Here is a 23,142-nt window from a genome sequence, read left to right on the forward strand (position 1 = left end):
GACAATTTATCATCCAGCAAAACTTATTGTGACAGTCAACATAAATTTTGCTGGACAATAAATTGTCCCAGAAGTTATTACATGACCATTTTGATTTCTTTACAGGATTGATCTCGCAATCTGTTAAAATAAAAAATGAAGAAATCCAGAAAATCCTTGGAGTTTGTTCTTGAATGTGGAGATTTGACATGAAGATTCCTTTGAGATGACAGAAAAAGAGGCAATATGAAACATCAGGGACAATGTGATCCCCAATGTGTTATCTCCAATGTTTAAAGTTGTCCAGGATGTTAAATATTGTCCCCATATTTTAATTTTACCTCCAGTGCTTAACATTGTCCTTGATTAAAAAGTTTCACACTGTAGTTATTCCTTTACTATTAAAAACGTATGCTGTCGTTTTTCCCGGAGGCCACGCCCCCTCTGCTTCTGATTGGCTGTTCGTCCAACCTGGGAAACGACAGGCCAGTTCCTGGATTCCGATGTCGGCCTAGAAAGCGGCTAAGTAGTTTGCTTGTGGCTAACTCAAAGAGGACTAAAACGACCCACACGCACCACAGAGAAGACAACTCTACACGTCGACATTAGGGTACGTGTTTAGCTGTTGTCTTTAGCCACTGTTCGGGTAAAAGTCTCTATATTTGCCCCTCGAATCTTCAATGAAAGCTTCTCGCCGTGAAGCTAGTCAGAGAACTGACGCTAGCTCACTTCAGTAGCTGTGGTAAAAGACTGAGCAGTGTCGCAAAAAAACTTTCGAGGTTGGGTAAAAAGAGCCTGTGAGTAATTGCGATGTTTCTATTACTGTTGTTATTACTCACTTGAAATGAAACCCGAAACAGTGATTGTTCAAAGGAGTAGTATTTGTGTTATTTTTTATTTTTTACGAGAATCTGCGCTGAGAGCAGACTATGGGTAACGTTAGTTGACTTCACTGAATCCTGCTCGCCTGGCCTTCCTCCTTTTCACGTTTTGTTCTGCCTCATTGTTTCATACGTTTTAAACATCTTCTGTGCAGTTTCAAACAAAACACCAGAAACTGATTTCGGTTTGGGGGGGTGACTGGACTCAATCGGCCACTTAATGGAGCAGGCGGTAGTAGTGACATGACCGACGAAGCTCGACACGGAGATTTTAGGATTAACATCCATTATAGTCTGGGTGGGGGGGGATTTGTTGTGGGTCAGATGAGATGATTAACAACAAGAGACGGTATCTGGGCTCCAGCTCCTTATTTCCACCAAGTACAGATGATTGTTGGACAGAGGGGTGTGTCCATCAGACTATCAGATTACACCGTTAGCAGCGGATCTGTTTGCGGTTGGCTCATACATCACGGACAAGTTTTTCTTCTGGATATGAAATAAATGAGCATGATATATGTGTGTGTGTCATAGGGGTGTTTTGCATTTCCAGTATCGGGAGGTGTTTTCCTTTTGCCGCCTGAGGGCATTGACGTTAACAGCTGGCCGACAGCCGGCAGTTTAACAACTTTCTGAGGAATGGTGAAAAGTACTGGAGTAGTAATTTGTGTCAGTCAGACTATTGTGAAATCAGAGTGAAACCAATCTTTCCCTACAACTAAATAAACTTTGCTAGATTGCACGGCTCTGTGTAAAAGTGCTAACACCTCTTGAACTTAAGCACATTTGTTTCCACATAATGTTTTTTATTATTATTATTATTATTATTATTATTATTATTTTGAGGGACATTTTTTGTGACTGGACCAAAACAAAGTTGCATTAATATGAATTGGAAAGAAACTGTTATTATTTTTCTTTTCCATGCACTGTGTCGTATCCCTGCCCCAGAAAGTTGTAGTTGTGATCTCACCTGACCAGAGATGAGTTTCCTAAACATCGTGTGGATTTTTTTTTCCCAGCAAGTGTTTTCATCTCGTCACTCGTCCATAAAGGCCAACTTTGTGTGGAGACAACTAAACGTTGTTGTTAAAGATTCTCTTCTCGCTGTGGCCCTTCACAGAATAGCTCAATTTTTACTGATTTTAAATAAATAACTCATAAGTGGACTTGGCTGTTCTGACAAGATAACTTTTAAATGTATTTGGTTGTGTTTTAATTAGGGATAAGGAGTAAATGGGGATGAATAAGAATTCACGAAACCCTTTTCATATTTTTATGAGTAAAAGTATTGGAACTATGTATCCAGTTTACACAACTCAAATATGCACTACTTTGGGTTTTTCTGTCACATGAACTCATGAACGTTTGTGGCTGTAATGTGACAAAAAGTGGACAAGTTTGAGGGATCTGAATACTTTGTGAACCACTGTCCATTCCTAGCATGCTATAGAGTTTAATGCATCAGTTATTTGTATTTTATACTCATATTGGATAGTTTCAGTGGTCTCTCTAATAGTTAATAGTACAGGTCCTCAGTGATGAAACAAGGTAAAGAAAAAATATTTCTACTGTTTTTCAAACATTCTGGGAATAATCTCTTATTTCCATTTTTAATATGTAGTAAGATTGGGGAAAGTCTGAAAACTGGAAAGCGACTCCAAAACATAAATTCAGGAATGCAAGTCAAGCAGTTTTTGTGCAATCCTGCCAGCAAACAGCATCAGCTAATTTACTATTTGTCAGAGCTGTAATTATATGGATAATTTGTGTTTTGCTTTTTGCACTTACATGTTGATAGTTTTCTAATGTTTTGCATTCATGTTGCTTCAGGTACCTCCAGCAGTTAATCCACAGCGCCAGGGCATGAAGAAGGAGCTGGAACCAATAAAAAGAAGAGGGCTGGCATGTGTCCATCTACGTGACGCTGTGTGTGACTTTCCTTAAGGGATGCAGAATGAGAGAGGAGAGCGTTCTGCAGAGAAGCTGGAGGTGGGAAAGGTCCCTGCTACACCCATCCCAAAGCAAGCACAGTGGCACCTTGCTGAGCTCCATTGGGCTTCTTTATGGAATGAGTTGATTCTGCCATTGTATCAGCAGACCAAGTGAAAACTGAAACAGGCTCTTTTTGGATGATTTATTATTATTATTTTTTACCTTTTTAAAAGCCTTTAAACACAAGGACATTAACTGGTTAACACTTTTTTTTGACAACTTAAAAAAAAAACAGAAAAACACCTGGACTTTTGTTTTGAAGCTTCCCACACCTGGCTTACAAGTGGATTTGTTTCAGCTGGTTCTTCCTTCTGACTGAGTTGGAAATGTCAGAAGTGTCCCTCCTGCTGCCATCCTCAGTTTCTTCCACCCACCCAGTGCCTAAATAAGCTCTCTTGGGAAGAAGTCATCAGCAGCTGCTGTGCTCAATCCTCTCTACTTGTTCTCCTCCACGTGCTTCTGCTCTCTGTCTGATGGACTACCTCTTTTCATTTTGTTTTCTTTTTATACTGTTATCCTCTGATAATCAAAACTCAAGCACAGCGACATTTAACAAAACACTGCACCTGTTTTGGTTTTGTGCTTGAGTTTTTGCCCTATTTTCATATATGCACAGCAGTGTTTATATTGTTGCATTATTGCACCAAATACAGATACATTAAAGCCATACTCGGTAATATTTATGAATTGCATACATATATTTTTGTATTATTTTGCTCTTGTATAGAAATTAAATGTATGCATTCAAATTAATTATCTAAAAGAAGCTGTGCACATCCAAGTCGTGTGTGTTGCTGTTTTGAAAACTGTTTTATATCTCAGCCAGGAGACATTGGAAGTGTGCACACGGAGAATCCCTCATGTCTCCACTCAATTTCTGCTTTGCATAGAGTTGTAGCCATGGCCCCGCCTCTTAAATACCTACATCATCATTTTGACCTGTAACCTCCCCTTTAGAGTAGGTAGACAGTCAATATCTACCTCCCTCTCTTCTTCCTCCCCTCTCTCCGTCACTGATGCCCAGTTTCAGTGGTGGGGTGGTTGGGGGAGGGGTAGGGGGCCCAGCTTCTGCTCCTCCCCGTCCGTTTCGCCCCAGCCGATATGTGCCCGTGTCTGCAGCCATAACTTTCCTGGTTGGGTCCACGACCCTCTTCTTTTGCTTCACGTGAGTATTTATTCTTTTTTTTTTTTTTTTTTTTACATATAAAAGCTGTTGTGATTTTAAAAAAGATTAATCTTTTTACAGGTTTATGTTAATTAAGCCTGTCACAATAACACATTTTGCTGGACAATAAATTGTTCCAGAAGTTATTGCGCTAAACAATATTGTTGTTTTGAGACCATTTTTAAGTTATATAATGGTAATGGCAAAAATAATAATGTAAGGAGCACATTCTAAAAAAAGCGGTAAACTTTAAATTCTAATGAACATTTAACACTGGAACTGGAAGACGTTTTAATTATCCAAAATAAATTAACAAAACAAAAAATAAAATTAATTTTGAAGTCTTTGTAAATTGTCCTTCAAGAAAAGGTCTAGTTGAGCCCAAAGCACCAAACTGAAGACTTTTATCATCCAGTTTTTGGTAGAAGGAGAAATAAAAGAGAAACGATAAATTATGCCAATGGGAATGGAGTTTGTTTTAATTTATCATGTGATTAATTGATTTATTGATTATTTTGAAGTGAATTTATTTAGTAATTCAAATCACAAAGTAATACTCCTGCTGTACAGATTAGTTACATCATAGGATGATATTTTTCAAGCTTTTATTTCTTTCGATTTCTAAGAATATGGCTAAAAGTTCATGGAAACCAATATGTGTTGGTATTTGCACTCCATTCTTGGTCAGGCTTCCTTTTGGATGAACCGGTTCCTCTGCTGAAGTGTTGATTTAAAGACGACTTTCAGCTCATTTGCCATGTTGAGTTTAACGTCTGTCGTTTTCCTCTTGACGATACCTTCTCAGCTTTGATAGCTGCTCCGTCATGAAACCAAGTATTAGTGGTGTTGATAATTGTTAAGTCCTTCATAAAGCTTTGCAGCTGAGGGAAGCATAAAGTGCTCTGACACATCCAGTGAGATGATGATCTGGTTTTTGACTTAATAAAATACGGTGGACCGACACCAGCACATTGTGTTACTCCACAAATTATCTCTGACTGTGGAAACTTCCCACTGAACCTCAAACATTGTGGATTCATGCCTCTCAACTTTTCCTCCAAACTCTGGGATGTTGAAAGGCAAAATTTATTTTGATCTGTAAAGAGGAGTTTGGACCACTGAATAGCAGTTGAGGCTTTTTTTTTTCTTTAACCAACATACCACTCTTCTGGCAGTTTTTCTCATTTAGGAGTTTCAAACAGAAGAAGTGAGTAGTTGTACGCTGTGTCCTGCATTTATTTGTGTTTTGGCTCTTGAATCACTTGCTGCAGCCACAATCCACACCTTTTTAATCTCCCTTGAACTCTTGAGTCTGCCTTACTTCACAGTCCTTGCAATACTCTATTTATTCCTGCTGTTTTCCCAACCGCATCACTCAACTTTCCCTTTATATGATTAGTTACTGCTCTATGCTATTGGCCTTCTGTAGCAATGACTTTATGTGGCAGAACATCTGTTTAGTCAAGTCTTCCCCATGACTGTGTAAGCCAAAGATACTTCTTCGTTAAGATGCCCCTGTATCTGAAACACATCATGTAGAATTAAAAGTTGCTATTTTTGTGGGTTGTAACTTTCATTTATTCAGAGAGAGAATTGACAGACCACTATAGCCATCTGTTCAGCGACACTCCCACGGTTTCACACTGTCACACCTCTGAGCTCTGCATGCGGTATAAATTTAGTCCCTCTGCAGTCTCAGCGGAGGTGTTTGGGAGTTAAATTGCCTTTCTCAAAGACTCCTCATCAGATGCTGATGGGGTGTGAAAAGAGCATTTTCTTTGTCTTTATGATGATCTAGAAACCTGAATATATTTCAGCAATGTTCCTTTCTCTCCCCCCCCCTGAATGTCTTCTCCAGGTCCCCATGGTTATCGGAGTACATCTCCGGTGTAATTCCCATCTACATCGCTGTTATCTTCCTTTTCACACTTGCCAACTTTTGCATGGCTACATTCATGGATCCTGGAGTCTTCCCCAGAGGTAAGGATGTGGCAGCCAGTGTGTGCACACATGCAAATGCTGCAATGCTTTCAGAGCATGATGCACAACATAAGTCATTGCAAATGTTGCTGTGACTCACTGGAGCAGCATGATGTGGAGCCGGAGTTCTGGTCTTCAGCGGCCTCTGTCCTTTCAGACGTTGTCCTGCTGAGCAGCACGCCTTCATTTAAACAAATGTTGTGCTTACAGTTTGTTTTGCATGTTTCGCGTTTGCAGCCGAGGAAGACGAGGACAAAGAGGACGATTTCCGTGCTCCTCTCTATAAGACGGTTGAGATCCGAAGCATCCAGGTGCGAATGAAGTGGTGCTCGACCTGCCGCTTCTACCGCCCGCCCCGCTGCTCACACTGCTCTGTCTGTGACAACTGTGTGGAGGTACGCACACCAACACGTGCAAGTTCACATAAAGACATTCACCCAACTTTTTGAAATATTTCGGCTCTTTAAATAAGATTGCACTTTTGGTTTCACTTTTAAATTAATTTGGCATTTGTTGTTTATCTCTTTCTCTTTAGTCAAGCTGCCTCACACACTAGTTCCTTAAAGAAGTACAGAATGCAAAGTTTTGCATTATTGTGGAAGAAGAAAAAAACGGCCAACAATTTGGGCCTGTGTAAACATTCAGTCCCTTTGAGTGAATGCTTTGCAGATATTTGTTGTGATCAAAGCTGATCACCCCTGTCTGCATTTTGTGTTAGGTTACATTTGAAGGCAAGTGGGTTTTATTTAGGTGTATCAGAATCAGAGAAACCTAATATAAAATATGCCACACTTTTTTAAAATTTTTGTGATTGTAAAAAAAAAACAACCATAAAATCCCAAGAAAATTCATCCATTGTCTACCACTACTTATTGCTGTCTGGTCATGGTGGAAGTGCTGCCTGTCTCCAGCAGTCATTGGGTGAAAGGTGAGGTTGGTTCACCCTGGACAGGTCACCAGCAGACAAAGACACAGTTAAAACAACCATTCACACACTACTCCCAACTAAACACAAAACATAAAAGGATGGAGGTACTTTCTCAAGGCGTTGCATGCATGTCCTTTAAAGTAATTTGTGCATTAATTCATTAATTTTGATATTGAATCCCCATTTCATAGCTGGTTTTTATAAACTCCAGATATCTGTCATGTTCTTGATAGTCGATGTGAGAAGTGGAGGCTGAGTGTGTCTATAATTTCATAACTCCCCTTGTTTTGTATCCTCCTTCCTTCTAAGCTGTATATTTACTTTGAATGGTATCTTTTTTTTTTTCCCTCCCAGGATTTTGACCACCATTGTCCCTGGGTGAACAACTGTATTGGCCGAAGGAATTATCGCTATTTCTTCTTGTTTTTACTGTCTTTAACCACTCACATAATGGACGTGTTTGGCTTCGGCTTGGTGTACGTCCTGCATCACCGCCAGCAGCTCGACACGCCGCACGCTGCTGTTACGTATCCTTTAAGTGGTTATTTTGAAGCCATAAAAGTGCAGAATGAGACTACTTTAATTGCTTTTCATTTACTTTCTTCTTCTTTTTGGTTCATTTCTCTGCATTTCTAAAAATCTCCTTAACCCTTTTTACCAGTATGGCTGTGATGTGTGTTGCTGGTCTGTTTTTTGTCCCAGTTGCTGGCCTGACTGGGTTCCACATAGTGTTGGTGGCCCGTGGTAGGACCACTAATGAACAGGTACAAGAAAGTGCTTAGTGGTCATCTTTTCCTCTCCCTGCCTACTTTTTTCCTTCAAACATTTGAAACCCATTTGAGCAGGCACATGTGTTTCTCTCCTGCTGCAGGTGACGGGGAAGTTCAGAGGAGGTGTTAACCCTTTCACCAAGGGTTGCTGGAGGAATATTTCACATGTTCTCTGCAGCCCGCTGGCGCCAAGGTCAGCACTCTTCCTCGTATTTGCTCTTCCATTTTCTGCATCCATTTTCAATCCTTTTCTTTTTGTTTTCAACTGTGTTTAGTTTCTGGAATATGAGTGTGGGAATTGCCTGTGAACACTTCTTGCAGCATAGTTTCTAATAAATGATGCTTAAATATCTGTTTGTGTGTGTTATAGGTACATGGGCCGGTGGTGGAACCGTCAGACAATGGAAGTACAACCACCGTTTCTTAGACCGTCTCTTACTGAGGCTCAGCTAGAAGCTAAGGTTCTGGACAACGGGATCCAGAATGACCGACACAGCAGCAGGGTGAGTCATGCACGCGTTGGCTTTCCTAAACGCACAGCTAATATTTATTAAGATGCGTTTTTATGAGACAGAAAACACTCTGTAAGCAGGCATGCCTGCTGCTCTTACATTTTGTGTTTGAAAAACACTTTATGGGTTTTTTTCCTTCCCATTTTAGTGAAAGCAAATATTATCAGTCAGACCTGACTTGACAGACATTTTAGACATTTTAAAGATAAATCTTGTACTAGATACTAGACCAGGAGTTTATACTTTCAGAAGCCTCATCACTGTGTTTTTTATTCACTTCTCTATAAGTTTATGTGCCTCTAACAACTAACTGTGTTTCCTCCAGTCTAAGAGCAGTCTGGATCAGATGGAGAGCCAGTCAGCTGACATAGAGCCTCCACCTCCTCCGAAGCCAGATTTTCGTTACCCTGGTCTTCCCCGTGCCGACACAGAAGGTTGGAGGCAAATTCCCTTCAGACATTTGGGGGAATTTCTTTTCTTTTTTTTCCCCTGCTTAGCATGGAGGAATGTAGGGTAATACCACCTGAAACCTCACCTGCACAGGTAATGTTCAGTGCACTGAAATTGTTTGCCATGACTCTGGCCCTGAAAGTGCATAAGAGAGAATAAGTACAGAGATATAAATCACCTGATGTGTGTAAAAGGAAGAGTTAACAAAGATTCTTTAGGATAAATGTGTGTTTTCAGATCTTTCCTGCAGCGCCTTTAAGTGTGACTTTTGCTTCTTTGTGTTGCAGCGAGCAGCTTGTTGTCAGAGGCTCCACGTACGCCGTCGATGTACAAGTACCGACCAGCCTACAGCAGCCCAGGGAAGAATCACACTGGTGTCACACATCCAAACAAGGTACATTTAAAAACTCAAAGCCGTGACGTAGGTTATTCACAGCATGCCATGTAAGTACTGCAACTATATGCTGGGAAGGAAACTAAGGGGGGGAAGTTCTTGATACGGTCTTTTAAATAGAAACAAACGTGTTCAAATTTGACAGAAAGCTAATTTTCCAGTTTTCAGCTGGTTGCATGAGAAGGAAACCAGTAGAGCAGAAAATGCGCTGTCCTGTTTAAGTGTCAAGTGGTGTGGAGGCAGTTGTGTCCGCCTTCTGCTTTCATTTGTAAAATAAATGCCCTTCTTTTTGTTTTTACTTGAAATTGATCAGTGGCCATCGGTTGAGCAGTAAGTCTCGGTGTGTGTGCGTGTGTGTGTGTATATCCCCCTGGCTGTCTGTGTGTGTTTGACTGGATCTACCCTCTCCCTTCAGACTGCATTGACTGGAATGTGCAGTTCGTCTTTCATATGTATTTGCATTTCCATTTATGTGTTTGCACACGGAGTCTCAAACCAGTCAATGTTTCTACTTCAGTAGTGTGATGATGGAGTAGAGCACCAGTTAAGCATCCAATGCTCCCCACCACTCTTGTCTTTTTACAATCTGTGCAAAGCCTCTTTACAGGTACATCTCAATAAATTACATTATTAAAAGTTTAACTCCTATTGTAATAATTTTTTTTTTAAAGTATCGCTCTTGTTTTTGTTATACACAGTGATAATTTTTGTTCATTTTGATGATTATGGCTTTCAGCTAATTAACTCCTTAAAGTTCAGTTTATCATATGTAATTACGCTTTGTCAGAGCTCATTTTGAACAAATTACCCTTACTTGAAAATGGTCTCAACACGATTTTATTACAATAATTTCTGGGACGATTTATAACCCAGCAAAATTTGTTGTTGTGCGACACGCCTACACATGTCTTAGTCTAGGAATTGCAACAGTTGTAGTTCAATCCCTGAAAACAGCGGCTGTGGTTGTGGCTTCTTAAGAAGTGACTCCAGTTACCGTTTAAACCCTAAATCTTTACTTTCCTTTGATTTATAATCTTCCCCAGGCTGCTGTTATCACAATTTTTAAACTACACTTGGTTCTTCCACTCAACTTTCCATCAATGTCTTGGATATAGCAATTTTTTCAGCCACACTGTTTTGTGGTTTATCTCTATTGTGCAGAGTCTGTTGGACAGCTGTCAAGTCACCAGTCTTCCCTATGACTGTATGAACCATAATCTAACATTTCTATAGAGAAACGATTGCTTCCTGGAGGCGGGATCTGCTCATCCAATGACTAGCGTTTGTCCAAGACGTATTTAATGTTGCAGTTTGATACTTGCAGAAATTGCCTGCACTGTAAGTAACCATCCTCCACTGCGGAGAGAGAAGTGCTGATCCAAACCAGGCGACTGTCGATGTTAATTCAATATTTGGAAGCATGGCCAACATGGACGGAACGACGTCTTTCACTTCCTCCGCTGCCGTCGCTAAAACTACAGATAAACTTTAGTTTTAAAGCAGCGCATAAAATCATTCACAAAATCTCCTTCACTGATTGGTCCGGTCAAAAATTCTACTGGAGGGAATCCCCTTGAATGGGAGAAATCCAGACGGAGCAGTGAAGTGAGATTTGAATTTTGTCGGAAGACAATGACCAGGCTAGCTGTGAGCCGCCAAAATCAAAATGATCAGAAATGGTGCACATAATTACCCAGGAATACATGTTTGGGTCAAATTACTGAAATTACCTGATCTTTGAATTTATTGAGATGCACCTGTACTTTCTTTATTCTTTCTGAGCTTAGATGGAAATTTTCATCATTCTGCCCCCTGTCATCTCTTCCTCGCCTCTCTCCCTCTCTGCCTGTGGTCTTTTTCTCCTCCTCTCCTCTCTCTCCTCTCCTCAGATGACCCGCGGGGAGAGTCTTGACTCCCCGTCGCCCTCCATCCTTCAGTCCAGTCGCCAGCCTAGCTACCGCTCGGAGCCCAGCAGCCTGGACGGGGCCACAGTGGTGGGAAGAGGTGTAGGGGTGCGCAGAGGGGGAGGGGACAGGGGTGAGGGCCCTGGGGGCCCCGGAGGGATGGCTGGTGTGGTGTCAGGGGGCGTGTCAGGTTACTCCCTGGCTGGGCGCTCCTACACCTCCTACCCATCTTCGCTGGTTCTGTCCACGGGCGGCTCGCGCTCGTCCAGCCTGCGCTCTGCTCAGACTGTTCATAACCCGCTGGCCACGCTCCAATCGGAGGGCACCACAGACACCAGCTACAAAAGCCTAGCCAATCAGACGCCTCGGAATGGCAGCCTGTCCTACGACAGCCTCCTGACGCCATCCGAGAGCCCGGAGTTTGAGTCCGCTGCCCATGAGCTGTCGCCACAGAAGCCTCACGTTCCCTTCCTGTCGACGGCGGGAGGCGGGCGGCCCGGGGTGGCGCCGCCCGGCGGCCCGCTGCAGGGCTACACGTCGCCCTTCCTCTCAGCTCAGATCGCTCAGCAGAGGGAGGGGCAGCTGCTCCAGGGCTCTACCACTTTCTCCTCCCCCCATAGGGCCTACCTGCGTGCTGTCAGCTCACCCCCGTCCTCCTCCCCCGGGGCTCCTGAAGCCCGCCACCTGCTACATCACAACCAGGACCTGACTTCCCGAATCCCCCGCAACCCTTCCTCCTCATCCTCTTCCCCCGGGGCTCGCTCACTAGACCCCCCTGTGTCCCCACCGCCCCGCGGCCTCTCCCTCACCAAGTCCCCGGCTCACATAGGGGAGACGGGGTCTCAGCACAAGTCCCGGCCTGTGGGGGCGGGCGCTATGCTGGGGGGGGGAGGAGTTGGAGGAGGGCAACAGGCTCCACAGTGAGTAGTGATCCGTCACCAGAGTCGTCAGCCTGCCACTCTTCTCCTTTCTCTACTGTTTTTCTTTCCCGGTTTGTGTCAGCCTGTCTCTTCCTTCCTGATCTGTGTGAGTCTTCCTTCTCCTCCTACATAGTTTACATTCAGTGTGTAATTGTTGTAGCTGATTGGGTGTGTTTTCGGAAACGTGATTTTCTTTCAGTAGTTGGAATCTGCAGTTTGATATTTGCAGCATGCCAGTATATTTTGTTGATCTCACAGCATGTGTTGTTCTACTGGTTTCTTTCCTGTCCTGTGGTCCATTGGGACATTCTGTTGTCTTTACTCACAAAATACGCCGTGCCTTGCAAAAGACGCCACACGCCTTGAATGTTTTCACACTTGATCATGTTACAACTTCAGTGTATTTTATCAGGATTCTAACTGATTAGACCATCACAAAGCCGTGTACAACTGTGAAGTGTTAGAAAATCGACGCATGGTTTTCAACATTTTTTTTTTTTTTTTTACAAACAAAAATCTGAAAAGTGTGGCATGCATCTGTTTTTACCCCCTTTGAGTCAATATTTTGTAGAACCGCCTTTCGCTGCAGATACGTTGGATTATTTCTGTCCTTTCCACCTGATAAAAACATCTCAAATTTGAGTTTCTCTGAGCATTCATTTTTAAGCCTTGCAACAAATCATCATTTTACTCTATTTTTGGGTTATGACTGGGCCATTCTAACACACAAATATACTTTTAATCCAAACATTGTAGCTCTGGCTATGTTTACGGTGGTTGTCCTACTGGAAAGTGAAAGTCTCAAGTCATTTTTCTCCAACAGTTTTATCTCCATCAGACTTCCCATCACCTCTAATCATCTTCCCTCTCCAAGCCTGCGAAAAGCATTACTGCTGCATGAGTCCCAGAGTTACTGTGTGCCATCTTGGCTGCATCTCTGATTATCAAATCAGATTTTATTTTTAAGTCGTCTCTCCCAGCCCCAGTAGGAATATCATTTAGTAACATAGCCTGACTTTAAACGTCTCCCTGACTTGATTGCTGTTTGCTATTTAATGTTCTCTAACAAACTGAAGAGCTAATTTTATTAGTTTAAATTACACACAGGTGGACTGTATTTACGAATTAGATTATAGGGTTCGACCTTTTCATTTTTATTTACAGGAAACAGACTAAAAGTACATGAATACATGTTGGTCTGTTACTTAAAATCTCACTAAAATACATTAAAGTTTGTGGTTTTCAAGGGGTTTAAATACTTTTGCAAGGCATTTTTGATCATCACGTGTATTATAAGTGGTTTGGTGGAGCAACATAATTTGCTGTTTGAATGTTTTGTGAATTCATAAGCCAAGCTTCTCACCTCTTTCTTTCTCTTTTCTCTTTTCAACCTTCGCCTCTGAATGAACGTCCAATCAGATCCACCTCTCGCCCAGCCTTGGCCAATCACACCACATCCAAACTGGTGGGTGGGGTGAAGAAGGTAACCGGCGTTGGAGGGACCACGTACGAGATATCGGTTTGAGTGACGACAGTCCCGAGTGATCTGTGACGAGGATGGGGGATAAAAAAAAAAAAAAGTCACATCTTGCACTTGCCTCTTAACCGTAGCTGGATATTATTCATGACTGAACGCCTCTGAGGAACGGTTCTTCTGCTGTGGACTCCAGGAAATGGCTTGTCTGGTACTTGTTTTATCTTTGTAATGGCACGGGCCAATCTTCTCCGCCAGCCTTTCAGGTTTGAACAAAGAGAAACCAGGGATGCTGATTCATCTCTCGCTGGATCAGCTCTCTCCATTTTTGCCACTTTGTGAGCCATAGACTGATGTGACTTGTATCATTACGGCTGGGTACAGATATGTCTATCAAACACGCATACCTATTCCATGATCTGTTTATGTTGCTTTGCTACGTTAAGACAAAGTATTGACAAAAGTGTCCAACACATTTTAAGGAAAGCTGATGTTAAATTTTAAAAGGAATTGACCAAAAGAAACATCTTGAACGGACCACACATAGATGGATGAGTCCAAGCTATAAACAGTATCATTTAAGTTTTGTATTTTTTTTTTTAAATATCATTTTATATAAATGTAAAAAAAAAAACAGATTATTATAGAGAGAAAATGTCAGATATTGAAGATAATGGTGGCAGATGTACTGTATGTAATTAATCATGAAAGCTATTTCAGATCAGTTGCCTGTTTTCTTTTTTGTGACTTCTTTATATTTGATGGCTGCATCAGCCACCTGCAAACTCTTGATGGATTTTTTTATTTTTTTTTTTTGACATCCAAAGATGGAGATGATCCTTGCTGGACACCAGGTGTGGCAAATAATCAGAATAATTTTTTAAGAAAGCCACAGAGAAATTCTAATATCCCCACAGTCGCAGCACAAGCATCGTTGTGGAATGTACGCTTGTAATGTTTATGCTAGAAGCATTATGCAAACTCTGTCTGTAGCTTTAAGATCGTCATATGTCTTTTTAGTGTTTTTTGTTTTATTTCATTTTCCCTTTTCTGTAGACTGTCAATTAGTTTTGAATGCTAGCGACCATATACTTTTTAACGGATGTTTAGCCAAATAGTGGGCAGAAAGGGAAGGGCTTATTTATTTCACCAGACAGAATAATCTGCACTAATTTAGTCAGTTTCAGCAGAATAGTCTGAACATCTTTATATTGAAATGTTTATGCAAGGTGCCACTAAATGGAGCAAAGAGAGACTGACTTGCTTTTTTTTGTTGTTACTTTGATTGACCATTCGTAGTGATTAGGCATGGGCTGGTATGAGGTTCTAACGTTATAACATAAGCTACAGGTGTCACAGTATTACTACTTCAAACAGATGTATACAATTTGATATTATTTGCTTTATTTTAAACTGAAAAACAATTATTTTAGTTGCTTTGATTTTAATACACACTTAACCTGCAAATTATTCATACCCCTGGCAGATTTAAAGTGAAAATTATTTTTATTTGACTTGAGACATTTGTTTCTGGTATGAAATGAGACAGGCTAATTTCATAAAATAAAAAAGTAATGGAAAATTAGCAGTGTTTATTCACATCTTAAAAATGTCAAAAATTACAAAAGTATTTCTTAAACCATACAATTTTTATTCAGCTTTTTGTATGTTTTTAGTAGTATTTTGGTGATTGATCTTCAGTAATGTGCCCAAGTCATTGAGGTTGGAATTTTCCCCCCAAAAATATTATTTACATTCAAAAGAAACATGCTGCTAAAAATTAATACATTTTAAGGTTTAAGGGTTTGATAAAACTCCCTCTCAATAAAGTATTTGTTCTCTAGTAAATGAGCATTTTGTGCAGAATATAATAAGTTTTCAACCTTTCTTCCCTTCAGAGAGTAACACTCAGTCTTAACAAGCTTAATATAAATTATTCAGGCTGTCTGCTCAGGTAGCTAGCCTGCTGCTTTAAAGACGTTCTGCTCTGAGCTCTGTAGTTTTTGGTTTCCTTAAAAGCACGCAACACTTCATGTTTAAGAATGTAAATGTCTCCAAACAGCGACGTGCATTTTTCCTAGAAGTTGGAAAATATTGTATAGCCATCTTTCAGCCAGCTGACCATCCATCTAATGCACAGCAACAGATGGTTGACTAGATAAATGGGAAAGAATTTTACCAGTTTTAAGGAGGTTGCTGTTTAAAACATTGGTTTACCTTCATAAAGTCGACCAGCCCATGCCTAATGGTGACTCCAGCTTGAAAAGTGACTTTGATCTCATTGATTGGCTCATTTATTTTTACTCTTAAAAAAAATATGATTAGATGAAGGGAGATGTGTTTGTCGTTCTGGTTTGGGCATCACAGAGTTTTTAATTTATTAAATTGTTTTCTGTTCCAGGCCCATAGCAGTGTTTAGAGTAGAATGTCGAAGCGGCGTGAACGTGGCACATCTTTAGGAGGGAAATGAACGCTTTAAGCACATGAGTATGAACTGACCCAAACAACTGTGTTGTGAGTTTCCAACCCAACCAGGCTACATCTTTAGTGTGCATGTGATTTAAAAAAAATTTTTTTCTTCTGTTCTTGGCCATGCTGACTGCTTCACTTGCGTGCATTCTTGTGTGATTGTCAATTCCCACCATGCTCACATGCGGGTGACAGAAACCAACATCGTTAATGGCACAAACCTGCGTTACTTCTCACCGCATCGGCCAAGGTTCACAATCTGGACAATATGCGCGAGTAGCAAGTATACTTCTACGTGAGATTAAATATTGATATTGTGGGTTGTGACGGATGGAATGAGTTTCACAAATATCTGTAGTGAGTATATGAGATACATTTCCAAAATGGCCTTATAAAGAATTTTTAAGAAGATGTCTTCTCAGAATAAAAGGTCAAACTGTTTAAATAAAAAAATGTGACGAGTCTTGTTTTTTGGAACATGTTTTTACTTTGGTTTCGTAATATAACGCGAAAGTAAACGGACAGATTAACAAATACAGGCAGCAGACATTCACATGCAGCTGTGAAGTTAAACTGAGTCATTTAAAAATTAAGAAAAAAATTCCTAAAACTGTCAACTTAAATAACTTAAACTAATGCTTGGTTTTGGTTCAGTATAACAAACATGTAGCAGTAAGACTTTGTTCATGTTTCAGTTTTTTTGGGCTTTGATTCTCCCCGGAGTTTGAGTCTGATGGATGAAGCAGCTTTCAGTACCGCATTCAATTAAAAAAAAAAAAAAGTTTAACCAAAATGCAACACCAGAGAAACAACTGAACTGATCCTGTTGCATGCTGGATTTCTTCATCGGTCTTTCTTGCTCTCTGTTGACTGCTCCACTTCGCTGGTTTCCTGCTGAAGCTCTTCGCTGCCATCTTCTGTCCGAAAACCGTTCTGCTTCTTGTTCAGCTTCTTGGACTTTTGGAAAAGCTCATTCAGGTTGAACTCTCGAATAATATTCTCCTGGTGAAAGAAAGAAAAGAGGTATTCTCGTTAACTTTGTTTTTTATTAGCCAGTCAGGGAAAGGTAGTGTGCATTTACTGTCTTTAAAAAAAACCACAAAAAAAAAAACGGACAAACCTCATTAAAGGTCCAAGACACAGCTCTCCCTTTGTTGTCCACCATTGGACGTCTCATAACTTCCCGTCCTCCTTGAAAAAGCAGCAGTGATGGCAGCTGCTTAGCCAGAGGAGATGTGCTCACCTTGTACCTATTTTTAAAAAGAATAAAGAGGAACAAATATCTGAAGAAATATTGTAGCATCAAGGTGCCAATTAAAAGATAAAAGTCTAAAGATCACCTTTTTGAAACCTCTCCATAGCGACCAATGTCCACCTTTCCAAACCTGAGTCCAGCGCAGTTATATCTGTACAAAAACAAACAAAAAGAATGAAAATGAGACTAAAGCATGACATTCGATCATTTATATGTTAAAAAATGATCAACACATGCTAGGGATGAAAAATGCTTGTGCATGCCTACATAAACAGGAGTTATTTTACAGATAAGGTGATTTTCAATTATCTGGAAAGCGAACAAACAGGCTGTAAAAGTTAGCAAAAAAAAAAATTAAAGGACAAAATGCTAATTTTCTATGAAAGCAGTTAATATAGTAGAAATATAAGAGTTTTAAGTACCCAGGTCTTTTGGTTTACATAAAATAAAGCATTTTATGTGAGTGAAAATGCCTCCATTGTAAAGTTACAGCTCAGGTTACAAACTCCTAGGGAGAGAAAATTAAATCCTCACTTAAGAGAAAGGTTGGCAAAGATGGGAGCGAAGGACTGGCAGTCAGACGACCAGTTGGCGTAAAACTCAACAATCCAGGTGACGCGACCGTCCTTCTGCAGCTCCTCCTGCCGACACAAAAATATGTTAAACAAACAAACCACCAAGCAACTACAGTATTTATCCGTAGTTAAATATTACTATTATGGAGTTCTACATAGTTTAACAATGTTGTGTTCTTACTACATTGCATATAACTACTTTATTGCCTCATGAAAATGGGCGTGAAATTGGAGAACTTGATATTTTTCATCGTTTAAGTTTTTAATTTTAATTATAACAGCAAGAAGGTGCAAGCGAACATTAAATAAGACTTATTAGATTTAAAAAAATGCTAAAACTCACATCTATGGTTTTGTCACTGAAGTACTTTATGTACTCTGGGCCCATGTAGAGAGGAGGCTTGCACGTCATGACAAATGCTGGAGACGGAGAATGAAACATGAAAACATTTTTATGTGAACATTTATACTCAATAAGTAATAATTAATTCAAAAGTAAAGTAACTTAGTTAACATGTAACTTCCACTACATGTGGAAGTTACACACTACATGTGTGTGTTTCAGCTTTATTTTGCCAAATAAAGGGAAGTGTTTGAAAGGGCAGTCTGAGTAAATCAAATGTTTTTAATAAAACTCAGGTGAAATAATTAAAGTGACAGAACTGGAAGGACAGGACATTTTGGGATTGGTTGTTGGGGAAGACAAATGCCAGAAGACTGAAATTGGTCATATTTAAATTATATATGTTTAAAAGCAGATTGGTAAAATTAAATATATTAATACAATTAGTGCCACCCTCGTTAAACGTGTAAAAAGTCCTGAAATATGGTATCATAGATCCTCTACTGCACTCAGAAGTGGTCGTGAAACGCTTTAACACACACAGTGGCATATTTGTATGCTGCTTTAAATGCGTTCACCATGTTTGGGGGGGATGATGCATTGGAATTTGCATATTTTGATACAGAAGAAACGTGCTTTGACAAATCTGCTGAATGAGTAATACAGGTTCTATAAAGGAACATCATTTTCCATTATTATTAATTATGATGCAGATCTCTTAGGAGAGAAGGTGATAAATTACTTAAGTCTAAAACGTGACTGACCTACACACAGTGCGAGGTAGAGAATGCCAAGCCGAACGTCCAGCCTGAAGAAGAGGATCACATTGGCCACTTTGCTGAACATGAACAAGTTGCCTATGTGCTGCTCCAGTGTTACTGCAAAAGAGAAGAATCATTGACTAAAGCATGCAGGAAAAGCCTTCGGACTCCTGAGCAAGGTCATATGAGGGTGGGACTACTATGCACCTGTCATGTTTACACAATAAAGGCAGGATTCAGGGAATTACTTCCTGTATGTGGTCTGGTCTCGGGTCAGAGATTCCCAAAGAGCCACTCAGCATAAATCAATTTATGTTACAATAGCATTAAAATGACATAAATACATAACATTTAGGAGGAGGTGGGGGGGGGGGGGTAAAAGATTTGTACTTACTGGCTCTTCTATTCTTCATCATCACAATGGCACTCAGAAACATGAGTATCTCCACTTCCCTCTGGTAAAATGATTAAAAATCAATGACAAACAATCTTATTGACTGTTTTCTTCTATTGTCCGATACCTGCTAGGTTATCTCCGCGATATTTAACAGCAGCACCAACCCCCTCTCCCAGCATGCTCACCCAGTCGAAGTCGCAGGAGTTGCCGTCCTCTCGGTCGGTCGCCAGGTGTTCACACAGTCCTGGAGCCTTCCTGACCACCAAGAAGGCGACGGTCAAAAGGAACGACACGATGTAGTAAGGTTTCAGCAGCCATTTGTAGATCTGCGGTAGATGATACAAGAAGGCAAGCACTCCTGTGATTAACCCCATAATGTCAAAAGAGAGCCCACCAGGACAGACCGCAGGGGTGAAATGAGACGACAGCTGAACGGTCTGGGCTACACACTGCGCCTGCGCGTCAAACGGGACACATTTCTTCTTTCTGAACTTTCTTTGTGGGCACAGCGGCTTGCCGTAGAATTGGCGGGTACTTCCAAAAACGTAAACAAAGCCGGTTGAATATGGAGGACCAGGGCGGTTCTGGACAAAATGAAGATGAAAAGCAAAAAGAAAGCGACTCCACCGAAAAGCAGACTGACGCGGCGGCCACAGAAGACGAGCCTGGCAGTAAAGCGGCGGAGGAGACAGCTGCTCGGTACAACCGGCTGAAGCTGTTCGATAAAGTGATTCAGAAGAGCCTGAACAAGTTCATAGAGCATGCCAGGTAACACGTCGGTAAACATATCGAAGAAAACAACAGCCGAGTTGTACGACCGTGCTTTCACCCAACTACTCTAGGCTTTAGAAAGTTTTCTGAACTTGTTTACATTTTGTCATGTTACAAAAACATGTTTATTTTCATTTTACTTGAAGCTGAATGTTTCCTAAATTGTGATAAATGCAGTCTTGAAAAGAGTAAAACGAATATAAAATTTAGCTTGAGTGTTTTCAAGCTTTTGATTGTAGTTAGAAAAATTAGTACATCCTCATTCACTACCCTGTTGTCCTCCTTATGTGTTATTCATTTTTTCCACTGTGCTTTGCCCTGTTCTTCCCATCCTTCTCTTCTTGGAAAACTTTGTCTCGTGTCCTTTCTCCTTATGTTCTTTCCTTCCTTTCGTCATCCCCTGTTTTCTTCTTCCGTCATACTATTTTGTTGTGGTCATTTTTAGTCCAAAGTGATCTATTCAAGCATGTCTTTTTACATAATACTCGTAGATACAGCTGAAAAAAATTTACAAATCAGATGTAAACAAAACAACATAAAGAGTCGGACATGTCTCTTTTTCAGTTTTAAGGTTTTTGCCAGCACTTTTCGCCCACTGTACAAGAAGAACGTTAAGAGGATGGAGGAAATTCATAAGCATTTTACAGAAATGCTGCAGAAATCCATACAGGTGACAAAGCACCGTTTTGATTATTTCATACACGCAACATGTGACATTGTTCAGTTGCACGTTTTTAGAGTTTTCAAGTTTCAGTATTTTTAATTTGAAACAGAATTATTCAACTACTAATAATGTAGTAATTCTCAAGTTGAATTTTAGTGGCTTTGATTCAGGACTGAAAGAATACAGTGTGAAATATATTGCATTATTGACAGTACACTGGTACCTCTTGGATTTATTATGTGTTATATATTTTATCTTTCATCTGCACTTGCTTCTGAAAAATTACAGAAAAAGAAGTTAAATGTATAAATATATTTAAGGTCTTTTATGTGATTAGCTGCTTGATTGTATTTGTTATGTCTCTCTTCAATTTAAGGAGGACATCATGAAACTAATGGAGGAAGGCAAGTTTGAGTCCAAATTTAATGAACTGGACAAGCTGGAAAACAAAGCCAAGGACAATCCAGACCCAGCATGGTGAGTACACATTAATAAATAATATTAACTTTCCAATACATTATTTTTATTACAGTTGTGTGGAAGTTACAAGAGATAGTCATGTATCCATCTAAACATGCTGAGATACTCACTACAACCTCATTACCTGAAATGTTATGCTTAGTTATCATAACTTATCAAACAAAGAGTAAAAAGTGAGTTTGCAGAATGTTTGCTTCACAAACAACTTAGTAAACTAATACCTGTATCCGACAACTATTTATTTTCCTCTGAAAACCAAATGAATAGTATATGAAAAGTGCACATTGACAAGAATATATACATGTGTATAAGTAAATTAATGCATAGAAGTCAAATAGGAAATAAAAAAAAAACACAGAAAGAGAATTTAAAAATGTTAATAAACTCAATTAATTTTAAATATCAAGTAAAGTAAAATGCTTTGAGGTAAAATAAAGACCTTGAGCATTTTTTTTTCCTGAACACACACTGCGCATCAAACGGGACACATTTCTTCTTTCTGAACTTTCTTTGTGGGCACATTATTATTATGAATAATAATTGTTTTATTTATATTGTATACATACAACCAACTTCAAAATGACTAAATAACTACATTTAAAGAAATACTAAAATACTTTAAAAGCTTTAAAAAATAAATACCATAAACTAGTAAAAGAAGGACTAAAAGTGCATCAATCCAAATAAATTGTAGAAGTACAGAAAAATACACTAATAAAAAACACATTTGTAAGGTTGCTAATGTTTAGAATTAAATTAAATCCAACTTCAACATTAAATTATAAGATTTTTCTGTTCTTTTCTGTTCATTTTACAATTGGGTTTTCATTTTACCCCTTCAAAAAGTAGCAAAAAAACCCTTTAAAAATACAGGTAATTTATTTCTTAAACCCATCCATTATCCCCAGTGGGGTCGTGAGGAGAGCACATCTCCAGGAGTCAACAGGCGAGGGGCGGAGTACACAATGGACAGGCCACCAGTCCGGGCAGCACAAAGACAGACAGGCAGACAAACAAACAACCATGCACAAACACCTACAGAGAATTTAGAGACCAGTCAACCTGACAGTCATGTTTTTGGACTGTGGGAGAAAGCCGGAGAACCCAGTCCCTTTTCCTAAACCTATTTGTTTTAACTCAGGGTTATTGTTAGCTTTGTTATAATACGACAAACTCAGACAAAAAAAAAATGTGCATGTATATTTATTAGTATATAAAGTTGAAGCTTTTTGGTCTCTATTTATTTCAACTCCTCTAAGGCGGCCCAGTGGAGATCCTGAGCAGGACATCTGCAGCTTTTTGATGCCATACTATCAGAAGCAAGAGGCCTACATGAAGCTGGAGCTGAAACGGATTAAAGCAGAGAACGCTGCGCTGGCAGAGAGGGTTCAGGCGGGGAGAGAAGGCATTGTTCAAACCGAGCATCGGATTTCTACAGGTGTAGATGAGTGGAAGGTAAGAAATAAGAGGCAATCTGCAGGAGACCTCAAATATTAACAGGATATAGAGATTAGAGTTCATTGTTATTTTAAGTTTTCTGTCCATGAGGGTCTAACCACAGTTGTTTAGTTTATTTATTTATTTATTTTTATTTATTTATTTATTTATTTATTTATTTATTTATTTATTTATTTATTTATTTATTTATTTATTTATTTATTTATTTATTTATTTATTTATTTTTATATAACTTTTTATCTTTCGGAATTCATTAAAGTTGTATATCACAGTTTCTTTAGATTAAAGTTTTAGTTTATTTCTTTTCTGTTGCAAGTTAAACCATAATTGTTAATTTTTTCTTTATCTTTGTCATTTGCAGGCCACAGTGAGTGAATTTGAAAGATTGGCTTCATCCCTTTGCCCTTCTCATGTATTTGATGAATGACTATTGTTATTTTTTTTAACATGGTGAACTATTTAAATGCACATATGTTATTTACTCTACCAACCAGTTTGAAAATAAATGAAATTATATAAGTCAGTATTTGTGTGTTTTTTGTTTGTTCTTGACATTCATTTATAAATGGTGGTACTACGGTATTGTGCGTGTTTGTTTCCAGTATTACGGTAAATTG

General features: G+C 39.6%; 3 protein-coding genes across 5 annotated transcripts; 2 read left to right on the forward strand and 1 right to left on the reverse strand.

Moving 5' to 3' along the window:
• Nucleotides 1-449: 449 nt before the first annotated feature.
• On the forward strand, nucleotides 450-16,274 carry zdhhc5b (zDHHC palmitoyltransferase 5b). Of its 3 annotated transcripts, none has more exons than XR_001776995.2 (12): nucleotides 450-589; nucleotides 2,694-4,020; nucleotides 5,879-6,000; nucleotides 6,238-6,395; nucleotides 7,283-7,455; nucleotides 7,590-7,692; nucleotides 7,800-7,891; nucleotides 8,069-8,201; nucleotides 8,536-8,644; nucleotides 8,948-9,054; nucleotides 10,944-11,984; nucleotides 13,298-13,501. XR_001776995.2 is itself a non-coding variant. In XM_008420313.3 (12 exons), the coding sequence occupies exons 2-12, from the start codon at nucleotides 3,872-3,874 to the stop codon at nucleotides 13,401-13,403; spliced, it is 2,187 nt and encodes a 728-aa protein (XP_008418535.1). In that variant the 5' UTR covers nucleotides 450-589; nucleotides 2,694-3,871; the 3' UTR covers nucleotides 13,404-16,274. The 3 variants fall into 3 exon arrangements, 2 of the variants coding, with proteins under 2 accessions (XP_008418535.1, XP_081467648.1); XM_008420313.3 differs by having other exon boundaries at nucleotides 10,944-11,878; nucleotides 13,298-16,274; XM_081611522.1 differs by lacking the exon at nucleotides 450-589 and adding an exon at nucleotides 649-776 and having other exon boundaries at nucleotides 10,944-11,878; nucleotides 13,298-16,274.
• Nucleotides 16,275-16,285: 11 nt separating this feature from the next.
• tmx2a (thioredoxin-related transmembrane protein 2a) lies at nucleotides 16,286-19,614 on the reverse strand. The gene is made up of 8 exons (XM_008420312.3): nucleotides 19,338-19,614; nucleotides 19,150-19,210; nucleotides 18,759-18,872; nucleotides 17,995-18,071; nucleotides 17,611-17,717; nucleotides 17,162-17,227; nucleotides 16,942-17,071; nucleotides 16,286-16,823 (listed from the first exon to the last, which is right to left on the reverse strand). The coding sequence occupies exons 1-8, from the start codon at nucleotides 19,524-19,526 to the stop codon at nucleotides 16,665-16,667; spliced, it is 903 nt and encodes a 300-aa protein (XP_008418534.1). The 5' UTR covers nucleotides 19,527-19,614; the 3' UTR covers nucleotides 16,286-16,664.
• On the forward strand, nucleotides 19,605-23,048 carry pmf1 (polyamine modulated factor 1). Its single transcript, XM_008420311.3, has 5 exons — nucleotides 19,605-19,920; nucleotides 20,488-20,593; nucleotides 20,964-21,064; nucleotides 22,327-22,522; nucleotides 22,887-23,048. Exons 1-5 carry the CDS (start codon nucleotides 19,718-19,720, stop codon nucleotides 22,950-22,952), a joined length of 672 nt encoding a protein of 223 aa, XP_008418533.2. The 5' UTR covers nucleotides 19,605-19,717; the 3' UTR covers nucleotides 22,953-23,048.
• The last annotated feature ends 94 nt before the right edge of the window (nucleotides 23,049-23,142 follow it).

This window comes from Poecilia reticulata, chromosome 10, assembly GCF_904066995.2.
Source record: "Poecilia reticulata chromosome 10, P_reticulata-male-v2, whole genome shotgun sequence".
In the NCBI taxonomy this organism is placed as follows: Eukaryota; Metazoa; Chordata; class Actinopteri; order Cyprinodontiformes; family Poeciliidae; genus Poecilia; species Poecilia reticulata.